An 11,685-nucleotide genomic window follows, 5' to 3' on the forward strand; every position below is an offset into this window, starting at 1 on the left:
AATCCAGCTCCACTTAAATGTCTGCAGAGTTTCAGCCTCTGTGACCGCTGTGACAAAGCCATTGCTGAGCCAGCCAGGTCTCATGGCCAGGAGCCAGGCACTGGGGACATCTTATTGTGGCCTTTCCGGACTCAAAAGGGGTCAATAAGAAAGATGGGGACAGACTTTTGAGCAGGGCCAGTTGTGACAGGACAAGGGGTGATGGTTTTAAACTAAAGGAGGGAGATTCAGGATGGATATAATGGAATTGTTTGTGCTGAGGGTGGTGAGAGCCTGGCCCAGGTTGGGCAGAGAGGTGGTGGCTGAACCACCCCTGGAGACATCCCAGGCCAGGCTGGACGGGGCTCTGAGCAACCTGAGCTGGTGAAGATGTCCCTGCTTGTGGCAGGGGGGACTGGGGGAGGTTTAATGGTCTGTTCCCACAATCCGTATTGTATTATTTTATTCTTCTTTTATTATAGTTTTACATTCTGATATGAAACCCCCTGGATTTCCATTTTCTTTCCTTTTTCTTTTATTCCTTTTTTTTTTTTAATTCTATTTGCAATATCTCAGAGCTTAGATGCAAACAGAAAAAGCAGCCCCTTCAATTCCCACAGCTCCCTGTGCTCCTCACAAGGATTATTTTACAAGGGTTATTTAAATTGAACACGCAGATCTCTGCGTGCTTTTGTTTCCTTTTACATTAGTTCTTTATAGGCAACTGACCCTTCCCAAAGCGTTTCCAGAGCAGGTTCCGCTTGCCCCCCGGGGCAGGAGCACAGCCCACTATTCCGCTTACACGGGGACATGGGGAAAGAGAAGCAAAAAGCCTAAAAAATGCAACCTTTGGGATATTTCTGGATCCCCTACAGCAGGAGTGGGGAGGGCAGGGGGGGTGGAGTTTTTCTGGGGGGTGCAGGGGATGTTCAAGAGTGGGTACTGGGGGCTGCCGGGGATCTCGGGGTTCCAGGAGGGGGCAGTGGGGGTTCCAGGCTCCCCTGTTGCCGGGTGATGGTGTTTGTGACCCAGCTGGGCCAGGCAGAAGCAAAGGGGCCAGGACCGGGGGCGGCTGCAGCACAGGGACCATCCAGAGCCTGGACACAGCTGGGAGAGGGTAAGGGCTGAGCAGGGCCAGACCCGCACCCCAAACACCCTGCACCTCAAACACCCTGCACCTCAAACACCTTGCACCCTTCATGAATTCTGCGCCCACCACAAAAACTCTGCACCCTTCATGGGTCCTGCACCCACCCCAAAAATCCTGCACCCTTCATGGGTCCTGCACCCACCCCAAAAATCTTGCGCCCTTCATGGGTTCTGCACCCACCCCAAAACCCCTGCGCCCTTCATGGTTCCTGCACTCACCCCAAAAACCCTGCGCCCTTCATGGATCCTTCACCCCACCCCAAAAACCCTGCTTCTTTCATGGGTCCTGCACCCACCCCAAAACCCATGCACCCCTCCTCTCTCTGGTTGAACGGGGCTGTAGGAACCAGCTCTGCACACTCAATGTCCCCACTGCTCTTGCCAAGTGAGTGTCACCCAAGTTCAGCTCATCCTTGCTCTGCCCTCTCACTCGAGGCACCTTCCCCAGCCCCTTCCAGCATCACAGATTTTTCTCCCCTTTCTCTCGTTTTCTTTCACGTCTCCTTCTTTTCGTGTAAGCAAAGGTTTTGTGCTGAAGCCAAAGCGCTGGGGATGCCCTTGCCCTGGGCATCCCTTGCCCTGGCTGGGCAGTGCCCGTCCCTGCAGCTTTCCCTGGGTGCAAAGCCAGCCCGGGTGACAAGGCTGCGTGTCCCCTGCACCCAGGGGTGCACCCGCACCCAGGGGCTCCTTGCTGGGGGGGTTACGTGTGTGTCTGACATCCATCCCTCTCGCTGCTGCTCCCCAAGCTGCTGGAGTCCATTTCTCCCTTGCAGGCAGAGCTGTATTTGTAGGAGATAGATAGTATTATATATATACACAATTTTTCATCTGGTCTTTTGAGAGCATCCTTTCCAGCCCCTTGCTGACAGCCCCCTCCTGGTTGGCATCTCCCCACTTTAACCCCAAAGTGGGTTTGCTACCAAATCTCTCACCTTTCCTGCTCTTCAGCTGCTCTGGCAAACGGCAAATTGCAGCCACGCTGCAGAGAAAAACACCCCGAGCTACAGGACTCAGTGCATGGGTGCTGGGCTCTGGGGCCTGCCTGGCTCCATGGGTGCTTGCACACTTAGATCCTGCATTTTTGGCCCCTGTTCCTGTTCACGTGGCTATTCCCAGTATAGTGGAGGGCGGGAAGCAATGGGATACTTATAAAATATCTTGATTTACTGCTTTGCTTTGGATTTGGTGGCCCACTGGTAGCAGTAAGGGTGAAGGTGTTGCAGGGTGATGTCACCATCATCTGCTTTGTGTCTCTGGAGGCTCAGACAAGAGCAATGCTCATTGTTTGGTGGTTGGACCAAAAGTGAGAGGAGGGAATGGGCCAGTATGGCTCCCTCATCCCATGCGTTGCTGAACAAGGGTGTTCCCAGTATTTAAACTGGGATGTGGGGAAGCGGCCTGCAACCTGTTGGTGCTGGATCTGGCCTGGTGTCCTTATTGCACCAGTGGCCACAAAAAACAGAATCCATTTAACAGGTAGGTTCGGATTAATAACCTTCTCTCGTGCAAAATCATCTGTCCTTAAATGAACAGAACCCTGGGACCCAATCTTGTTCAAATGCAAATTTTGTAGTGTGCAAATCATCATTCCCCATTCAAACCGTGCTGTGGGAACTGCACGGGGTCAGGCAGACATACGTTGGACTTTCCTGGGAAAGCTGCTTTGCTGTTTGTTGGGAGAGGTTTGTTCTGTGTTTGTCCCAGAATGCTAACGGGGATTTTGCTGTTTGGCAGACAAACGGACTCGTGCTCATATCCGGGTCCTGTGGGTTTTAGTGCTGTCCCCCCAGCAGGACCCGGCTCAGCACAAGGAGCTGCTGGGGCCACCAAGCCCAGTCCGGTGGGGACGGACAGCGGGACAGAGTTTCACCCACACGGACTCAGAACTCAACGGCTGCAGCATCCCTGGGGAGGGGACACAGGGCACAGGACTCAGCAAACCCCAGGGGCTCATTGAGCAGGGGATGTGCTAAGTAGTTTGCCATTGATTTTTGCCTTTAGTTATCCCCTTTCTTTGGCATCTCTGTTTTCTCTGCCCTGGCAGCAAGAGGAAAGGAATAGATTTCTGTCTTTTTCCTTCAGATGTTCCTTTCCTTCTCCTGGCTTTTGCAGAATAACACAGCCCTGTGCCCAGAGCCGAGCTCTCCCGCACCGGCTGAAACGCTGGGTTTGGGTTACAGACAGAGCATCTCAGACTGCAGCAAAATTAACCCCAATATGCCTTGGGTAAGCTTGCTTGGCGAAAAGAAGCTGTTTCCATCAGCTCCTGTGTGTCGGCATCTTGGCAGATGAGGCTTTGCAGAAAAGTCGATTGCTCACAGCCATTGCGAGCAGCTGGAGGGAGAACACTTAGGTATTTCCATGGTCTGGGAACACGCAGGGAGTCGAACAAGCTCACCGGGGTGGCTGAAGGAGTGAAGGCAGTTTGGTATTTTACCAGTCATTATCAGTAATAACTGGATTTTCAGCCCTGAGAGTGCACAGAGATAAAAGAACTCCCAAATAATGTCTTCGTGGAGCAGATGAAGTGTTGGGAACGAGTCTGTGCAGCCCCCCCTGCTTTGGGGCCAGCGGGTGCCATGTCACCGTGATTTGGAAGGACAGAGGAAGAAATTGTTTGTGCTGAGGGTGGTGAGAGCCTGGCCCAGGTTGGCCAGAGAGGTGGTGGATGAACCATCCCTGGAGGCATCCCAGGCCAGGCTGGACGGGGCTCTGAGCAACCTGAGCTGCTGAAGATGTCCCTGCTCATGGCAGGCGGAACTGGAGGAGCTTTGGAGGACCCTTCAACCCAAACCATCCTGTGATTCCATGATTCTCTGATCTCTCATGCAACCCCTGAGCCCTCTGCCTGGTAGGAATGAGTTGAGTTTGGTATCACGTCCTCAGCTGGAAACCCCACAGGCCACCAGCGAACAGCCGCCCAAAGTGCACGCTGAGCTTCCTGGGTGCTTGCAATGGAGGGGGCCCACTTCTCCCTTTTTCCTGCTGGTTTTCTGCCAGGAGAGGGACCAGCTGCTTCCCTTTCCCATTCACGGGGTGCATGGCCAATCTCAGCACAGCCGGGCGCAGGGTGAACCCTGCTCTGCCGGCAGCTGGGGCCCCCCTAAAATGCGAGGAAGGGTGCTTAGAGGAGGAAATGAAAACTGAACATGCCCTGAGTCATGAATGGCATGAAGCCACCGTTCCCTCCAGCACCAGGATCCCGTGAGCAACGATTTATCCTCAGGTGCAATTCTGTGCATTGAATGTGAGGGTTTTTCCCAAACTGTGGTTATTTAAACCCAGAGGGGTGTGTGCTGGCTCTCACAGGCAATTTGCAGAGCCAGAAAGGAGAAAAGAGCTCCCTCTTCACAGAAAGCCCCAGCATGGCCCTTACTGACCACATTTCCCGTGCAGGTACTGAAGGCACAGCCCCAAACCAGCATTTTCTTTCAGAACCCCCGTGAGAACGGCACCATGAGATACCCTCTGAGCCCCCACACCATGAGAACACGGCAAGAGAGCCAGGACCTGTGTCCCTGCATCCCGCAGCACACCCGCTTCAACCTGGACGGCGGCCGATCCCAGGAGCTGGGCAGGTTCTACGGGGTGAGGACACGGGGGACCCTGGAGGGGAACCAGGGTGGCCACAGGCTCCTGCTGGCTACGGGGGCTGGGGACAGACGAGCCCTCCTCTGCTGTCTGCACAGAACGAGAGAATCGTTTTGGCTGGAAAAGCCTCAAGATCACCGAGTCAACCATAGCCCAGCCCTGTCCCTGCCCATGTCCTGAGAACCTCATGTCCGTCTGTCCAGCCCTTCAGGGATGGTGACTCCAGCACTGCCCTGGGCAGCCTGTTCCAATGCCCCACAGCCCTTTGGGGAAGAAATTGTTACCCAGATCAAATTTAAACGTGGTGAGTCCCACTGTGCAAAATCCCTGCACAGGCAGCAGCAGAGATGTCACCTCAGCAGCCAAATGTGATTCCAGGCAGCTGGAGTGTTGGGGTGCTCACAAAACTGAAACGAGCCTCAGGGAGGGGTTAATTCCAGGTGTCACTCATGCATGAGCAGGGGGATGCACTGTGCATGTTTAATGAATGTGGGCAACCAGGGCTGATGCTTGGGGGGGGCTGAGCACAAGGTGGGGGGCTTGAGTGGCGTAGAAACTGTCTGTGGAGCAGCAGGCAAAGACTTGCATGCATCAACACCTGAGATAAGGACAAGGGGTGATGGTTTTAAACTAAACAAGGGGAGATTCAGGATCACAGAATCCCGGAGTGTCAGGGGTTAGAAGGGACCTGGAAAGCTCATCCAGTGCAATCCCCCCACTGGAGCAGGAACACCCAGCTGAGGTTCCACAGGAAGGTGTCCAGGCGGGTTTGAATGTCTGCAGAGAAGGAGACTCCACAACCTCCCTGGGCAGCCTGGGCCAGGCTCTGACACCCTCACTCCCAACAAGTTGCTTCTCCTCTTTCAGTGGAACCTCCTGTGTTCCAGTTTGCACCCATTGCCCCTTGTCCTGTCACTGGTTGTCACCCAGAAGAGCCTGGCTCCATCCTCCTGACACTGCCCCTTTCCATATTGATCCCCAGGAATGAGTCCCCCCTCAGTCTCCTCTTCTCCAGCTCCAGAGCCCCAGCTCCCTCAGCCTTTCCTCACACGGGAGATGCTCCACTCCCTTCAGCATCTTGGTGGCTGCGCTGGACTCTCTGCAGCAGTTCCCTGTCCTTCTGGAGCTGAGGGACCAGACACGAGGAAGAAATTGTTTGCGCTGCGGGTGCTGAGAGCCTGGCCCAGGTTGGCCAGAGAGGTGGTGGCTGAACTATCCCTGGAGACATCCCAGGCCAGGCTGGACGGGGCTCTGAGCAACCTGAGCTGGTGCAGATGTCCCTGCTCATGGCAGGGGTGGCACTGAGTGAGATTTAACAGTCCCTTCCCACCCAAACTATTCTGTGATTCCTCATTCTGTTATGTGTGTGTGCACACATACACCTGTGCATATGTGTATGCACATATGTGTGCATATGCCTGTGTGTGCACATATATGTTCCTGGGAATTTGCGTGTTCAGGTGTGTGCATCTGGACGTTTGTCTTTATCTGCAGCTGGCCCAGCAGCACCGTGAGTTTTACCGGGACAAGAGTGGGACTCTGTACCCTGTTCCCTACTTTGTGCTGCCCCAGAAGGAAAAGGAGAGATGCCCTCATCCGCTAGACCTGTGAGTATCGATGTCCCCAGCACATGGTGGCACCCAGTGCCCAGGGTGGCATGAAACCAGAGAGGTCTGGGGGAGAGCCAGCGTTGCACCTGATCCTCCTTCTCTTCTTCACCCAAACCTTCTGTTCTCAGAAAAATGAGAGCAGAAGAAACCAGATTAACCTGAAAGTGAAGAAATAGGTGGGCAATGTGCCAGGATTTGAGGCTTTTTCCTAATTTTGAAATCCCTGGGTTGGTTGGTTGGTTGGTTGGTTGGTTGGTTGGTTGGTTGGTTGGTTGGTTACTTTCTTGCTTGCTTGCTTGCTTGCTTGCTTGCTTGGCTGATTGGTTGGCTGGTTGGCTGGTTGGCTGGTTGGCTGGTTGGTTGGTTGGTTGGTTGGTTGGTTGGTTGGTTGGTTGGTTGGTTGGTTGGTTGGTTGGTTGGTTGGTTGGTTTTTAAAGCAAGTATCCTCCTGGCTGCATGTTTGAAATCCTGGATGTTTCTATATTTCAAAGCCCTCACAAAAACTGGAGCAGCATCCCATGGGCTCCATGTCCCACCTTCTCCTCTCTTTGTACCTGTGGGACACCCCGCAGGCTCTGCTGCTCCCTGGGACCTTTCCCACCGTCGGTGTGGCCAAGGAGAGCTGAGGGCTGCAATGGGCATATTATACCAAAGGGACTGCTGAAAAGGCTTGACTTTAGCAACCAGACATGTGAGATGGCCAAAGGTCCAGCTGCCACCCCAGGGTGCCCACCGGCCACCCAAACCATCTCAGATAGACGAGGTCTTCAAGTCACCATGGCCATGGATTGATGGGGGAACCACCAATTCCATCCCACGGCTGCCTCCTGCCTCCGCACAGCCAGGCTGGGCATGGGCAGTGCTGGGGCTCCTCTCCTCTGAGCCAGTGGGTCCAGTCTTCTGCTGACCCAGTACCTGCAAAATGTGAGGTTTGGAGAGGGCAGGAGGGCATCAAAACCAAAAGGAAAAATGTGCCCTTTTGTTATTGTTCAAATGGCCACTTATGGAAAACAGACATCAGAGAGTGACGCTCCTGGGTACTTCTGGAGCCATCTACCAGCCGCTCGTGCATCTCACGTGTGGGTTTCGTTTGCTCTACCCCGGGCTGTGCTCAGCACACTCAGTGGCAGAGCTTCCCGGCTTCCATCCTAACGCCTGCATCGGGGTCGCTGGGACCTCAGAGATGTCCTCCCTAAGCCACCAGTGCCAGGACAGCTCATCCTCACAGATATCTCACCAGAACATCGGTTATCGCCCAAAATGAAACCCTTCTGTTGCACCCCCAGCCCTGCAGCTCGTGAGCGGAGCTGCAAACCAGGACAGAGCAGTGCTGTGGCCGTGGTAGATAGGAACCATCGCTCTTTGCTTCTCCTCCTCCGGTCTTTGCTACTGATCTGCCCGTGGCAAAGGGAATGTGTCCACTTAAACGGCACAGAGCCCTGTGCACGCAGCCTGGGCTGCGGAGGATGAAGTGATGTTGAAAGGATCCCTTTAAGCTCCCCCAGCATCACCCAATGTGCACGTGGGCTGAGTAACCCCAAAACCTCCTGGGAACGTCAGGGCAGATGCTGCAGAGGTTGGAGCTCAGCAGCATCTCTGGGGCACAAAGGTGGGCAGAAGGAGACACAGCCCTGCTGAAACGTGGATTAAGTGGCCGGATATTTCTCTCCAGCACTGAAACCACCACGGGTATATTGGGGATGGGAAGATAGTGATAAATAATTTTTTAGCAAGAATGAAATGAAAGTAAAACTCAGTGGAGACATAGAGTAGCAATTCCCTCTTGCCTTGAGCTCTGAGCATGACACTGACCTGGGATCACAGAATCATTTTGGTTGGAAAAGCCCCTCAAGATCATTGAGTCCAACTGTTCGCCACCCCTGTCCCTGCCCCATGTCCTGAGAACCTCCTGTCCGTCTGTCCAGCCCTCCAGGGATGGTGACTCCAGCACTGCCCTGGGCAGCCTGTTCCAATGCCCGACAAATGATGAGGACGATGGCACTGGGTGTGAAATGGGCTGAGAATGCAGCCACAGCCCCGCCAGCCCAGTCCGGGGGCTGAGCTGCCGGGGGAGCAGCCGGAGCCGACGCCAGCAGAAATACGTGGGTGCCCTCTAGTGTGAAATGGCCGAGGCTCCACAGGGTGTAAAATCCAGGACAAAACGAACCAACCAACCTCCGGTGATCCTCATAGGGCTTCAGATAAAATACCGTAATTTATTTTCCGTATATCTGGCGGGATCTGCCGATGTTCTAACCTGTGCCCATAGCTGCTCCTGTCACCAGGCACCTCAGAATTCAAGGTGCATCCTCCAGCTTCTCACATCTCTACATCCTCTCGATCCTCTCTTCTCTGCTACCTCCCCTTAGGGAGCTGCAGGCAATGAGAAGATTCCCCTTTGCCTTTTCCTCTTGAGCATGAATGACACAGCTCTCTACCTCTCCTTGCACATCAAATCACAGAATCACAGGATGGTTTGGGTTGAAGGGACCATTAAATCTCCCCCAGTGCCCCCCCTGCCATGAGCAGGGACATCTTCAGCAGCTCAGGTTGCTCAGAGCCCCATCCAGCCTGGCCTGGGATGTCTCCAGGGATGGTTCATCCACCACCTCTCTGCCCAACCTGGGCCAGGCTCTCACCACCCTCAGCACAAACAATTTCTGCATCATGTCCAGCCTGAATCTGCCTGCTTCAGTTTAAAATGATCAGCCCTTGTCCTGTCACAACAGACCCTGCTCAAAAGTCTGTCTCCATCTTTCTTATCAACTTCAGAAAGGGGCTCATATCTGAATTCTGCTGCAGGTCCCCTGATTTAGCTCAGTGGCTGAGCCCTGCCTGCACCTCTGTAACCCCTGCCTGCACCCCTGTAGCCCCTGCCTGCACCCCTGGAACTCCTGCCTGTACCTCTGTATCCCCTACCTGCACCCTGGTAACCCCTGTCTTCACCCCTGGAACCCCTGCCGGCACCTCTGTAACCCCTGCCTGCACCTCTGTATCTGCTGCCTGCACCTCTATAATCCCTGCCTGCACCCCTGGAACCCCTGCCTGCACTCCTGTAACCCCTGTCTGCATTTCTGGAAGCCCTGCCTGCACCCCGGTAACCCCTGCCTGCACCTCCGTTCCTGCTGCCTGCACCTCTCTAACCACTCTTCACGCTCTTCTGCTCCCCAGCCCACCACTCAGCGCCAAGACCCACTGGCATTTGCTGCGATTGTCATCGTTGGACGTACGGACCTGCCAGACCTTCCCTTCAGGGAAGAGGGTCCCCTCCAAGGAGAGGCAGAACCGAGACGTCTATTTTGCGTGCCGAGCCTAAGCCATGGCACCCACCCTGCCCTCGGTGGAAACCTGCATTTCCAGCTGTAGGAGGAGCAATGGGAAAATAAAGGAGACGGAGCTGCTTGCTGTCTGGGGCTCTGTGTGCGACAGGGACCTGCCCACGTGTGTCAGGGATGCCATGTCCCTGTTTTTATAGGAGAGGGTGCAGCTACGCACCCCACAGCTCCTCCTGTCATTGGGGATGAGCCACGAGCTGAAGAGACATTGAGGACAGGCGGGGAATCAGCTGGCTTGATGGTGTGACCGTCTGGCAGGTGAAATGTCCCCACTCTGTCCCTGCCCGCACGGGCTGCTGCCTCCGCTCAGGTGGGAAGGCGGCTCTGCCCCGCTCCAGGCTCTGCTCACGGTGCTGGGGGGTCACCCAGGACCCTCTCGCCTGGGCCGGGACAGCTGCTGAAGCGTTGCAATGGTGGGGAAGAGCATGGGGACTTCAGCGTAGCCATCAGTGACCTCAAACAATTCTGTGTCTGGCAGTCTCCTCCTGGACAAGGCATCCAGCACACAGCTGGGTAAACACACAATGAGCAACGGGCTGATGGGCCTGGCTTAAAGGGTTCTAGTAAATGGGGTCATGGCAGGCGTAGTCACTAGCGGGTTCCACAGGGATCATATTAGGGCCGGCACTATTCAATGTCTTTATAAATGACTTAGATTCAGGACATGAGGGATTACTTAGTAAGTTTGTCAATGACACATCATTGGGAGGAGCTGTCAGCACTCTGGAGGGCAGAGAGGCCGTGCAGAGGGATCTGGACAAACTGGAGAACTGCGGAATCAGCAACTGCATAAAGTTCAGCAAGAGCAAGTGCCGGATTTTGCATCTGAGACACGGCAACCCCGATTGTACAGACAGACAGGGGGACGAGATGCCGGAAAGCAGCTCTGCAGAGAGGGATCTGGGCTTTCTGTTCTATGGCCACCAGTGTCCCTGGAGCCAAGAGGGCCCCGTGTCCTGGTGCACCCAGCACAGCACGGCAGCCGGGCAGGAGTTCTTGAGTTAGAAACCTTTCCTTTTCGGAGCCAGGATGGTAGCTGTTTGGATTTAATTTGAGAACAAGAAGATAATACCCCAGGACAGAGTTGAAGTTTTTAATTGGTGTGTGGGAGCCAAGGATGTTCTGACTGCTCTGCCCACAGGTGCGAGGTGACTGGGAAGGGGGGCAGAGACGGGGCAGACCTTGACCGACATCCAGATTGCTTTATAAGAATGCTCCAAACCATCAGGGTCACGCTTCCTATTTGAGCAGAGTTGGGATCTGCCGGCTAGTTTTCTTGTGGGGTTCTTGTTCTGTTCTGCTTGGTTGGGTTTTTTGTTCTTTGGGTTTCTTTTCAGAGCCAGGATGAAGACCTGTTCCGGGGAATTCTGTTCAGGGTTTTCGACCTCTTGCCATCCCGCCATTCTGCAGAGGAATCTGGGCCTCCCTGCCTTTTTCTCTCTTAACTCTCAGCTGTTCAGGTCCTGGATGCTGTTCCCTGGGACTGCCTGCTCGGTGTGGATGGAGTTCGTGAGGAATTGCGTTGAACTTCTTTTATATTCCATCTCCAACGTATATATTAGTGGTGGTGGTATATTAGTGTTAGTTTGTTATTTTATTAAACTGTGTTGACCTCAATCCAATTTCTCCTTTGCTTTTGATTCCCTCCTGTATTTGAGGTGGGGTGGGGAGTGAGTAAGCAGCTGCCGCGGTTATATTGCTAGTTCAGGTTAAACCATGGAAGCATAAACTCTTGAGCGGAAAAGACAGAATCGAGGGGTTTTGCCTGGAAGCACGTCAGCCTGAGGAGCGGTTTCAGCTCTGAGCCCTCTCCGAGAAGGGCTGTGATTTCTGGGAAACACAGCGACAGCTGAGCCAAGCACCAGCCAGGAGAGAAAATCACAGTGGTCTTTGAACCTGCCCTGAGTCTGTGCAAGGAGCAGCAGCCCGGGAGAGCAGAGGGCAAACTGCTGTGTGCCTGTCCCCAAGGTCACATCTGCAGACCCATGGCCTTCCCCACCCACAATGCACAGGGATGAAGG

At 54.3% G+C, this 11,685-nt stretch overlaps 1 protein-coding gene across 1 annotated transcript; it reads left to right on the plus strand.

Annotated features, from left to right (window-relative positions):
• Window positions 1-993: 993 nt before the first annotated feature.
• On the plus strand, window positions 994-9,645 carry CIMIP2C (ciliary microtubule inner protein 2C). The gene is made up of 6 exons (XM_071807291.1): window positions 994-1,096; window positions 2,863-2,968; window positions 3,309-3,354; window positions 4,525-4,716; window positions 6,214-6,326; window positions 9,501-9,645. The coding sequence occupies exons 1-6, from the start codon at window positions 994-996 to the stop codon at window positions 9,643-9,645; spliced, it is 705 nt and encodes a 234-aa protein (XP_071663392.1).
• Window positions 9,646-11,685: the final 2,040 nt, after the last annotated feature.

The sequence above is a fragment of the Patagioenas fasciata genome, chromosome 3 (genome assembly GCF_037038585.1).
Source record: "Patagioenas fasciata isolate bPatFas1 chromosome 3, bPatFas1.hap1, whole genome shotgun sequence".
In the NCBI taxonomy this organism is placed as follows: domain Eukaryota; kingdom Metazoa; phylum Chordata; class Aves; order Columbiformes; family Columbidae; genus Patagioenas; species Patagioenas fasciata.

What these genes read in the sequence shown, in the direction of transcription:
- CIMIP2C (XM_071807291.1), top strand. Translation starts at nt 994, where the DNA reads ATGGTGTTTGTGACCCAGCTGGGCCAGGCAGAAGCAAAGGGGCCAGGA. An exon ending in CTGGACACAGCTGGGAGAGG is followed by an intron (nt 1,097 to 2,862) that starts GTAAGGGCTGAG and finishes GCTGTTTGGCAG; the next exon opens with ACAAACGGACTCGTGCTCAT. An exon ending in AGCTGGGCAGGTTCTACGGG is followed by an intron (nt 4,717 to 6,213) that starts GTGAGGACACGG and finishes CTTTATCTGCAG; the next exon opens with CTGGCCCAGCAGCACCGTGA.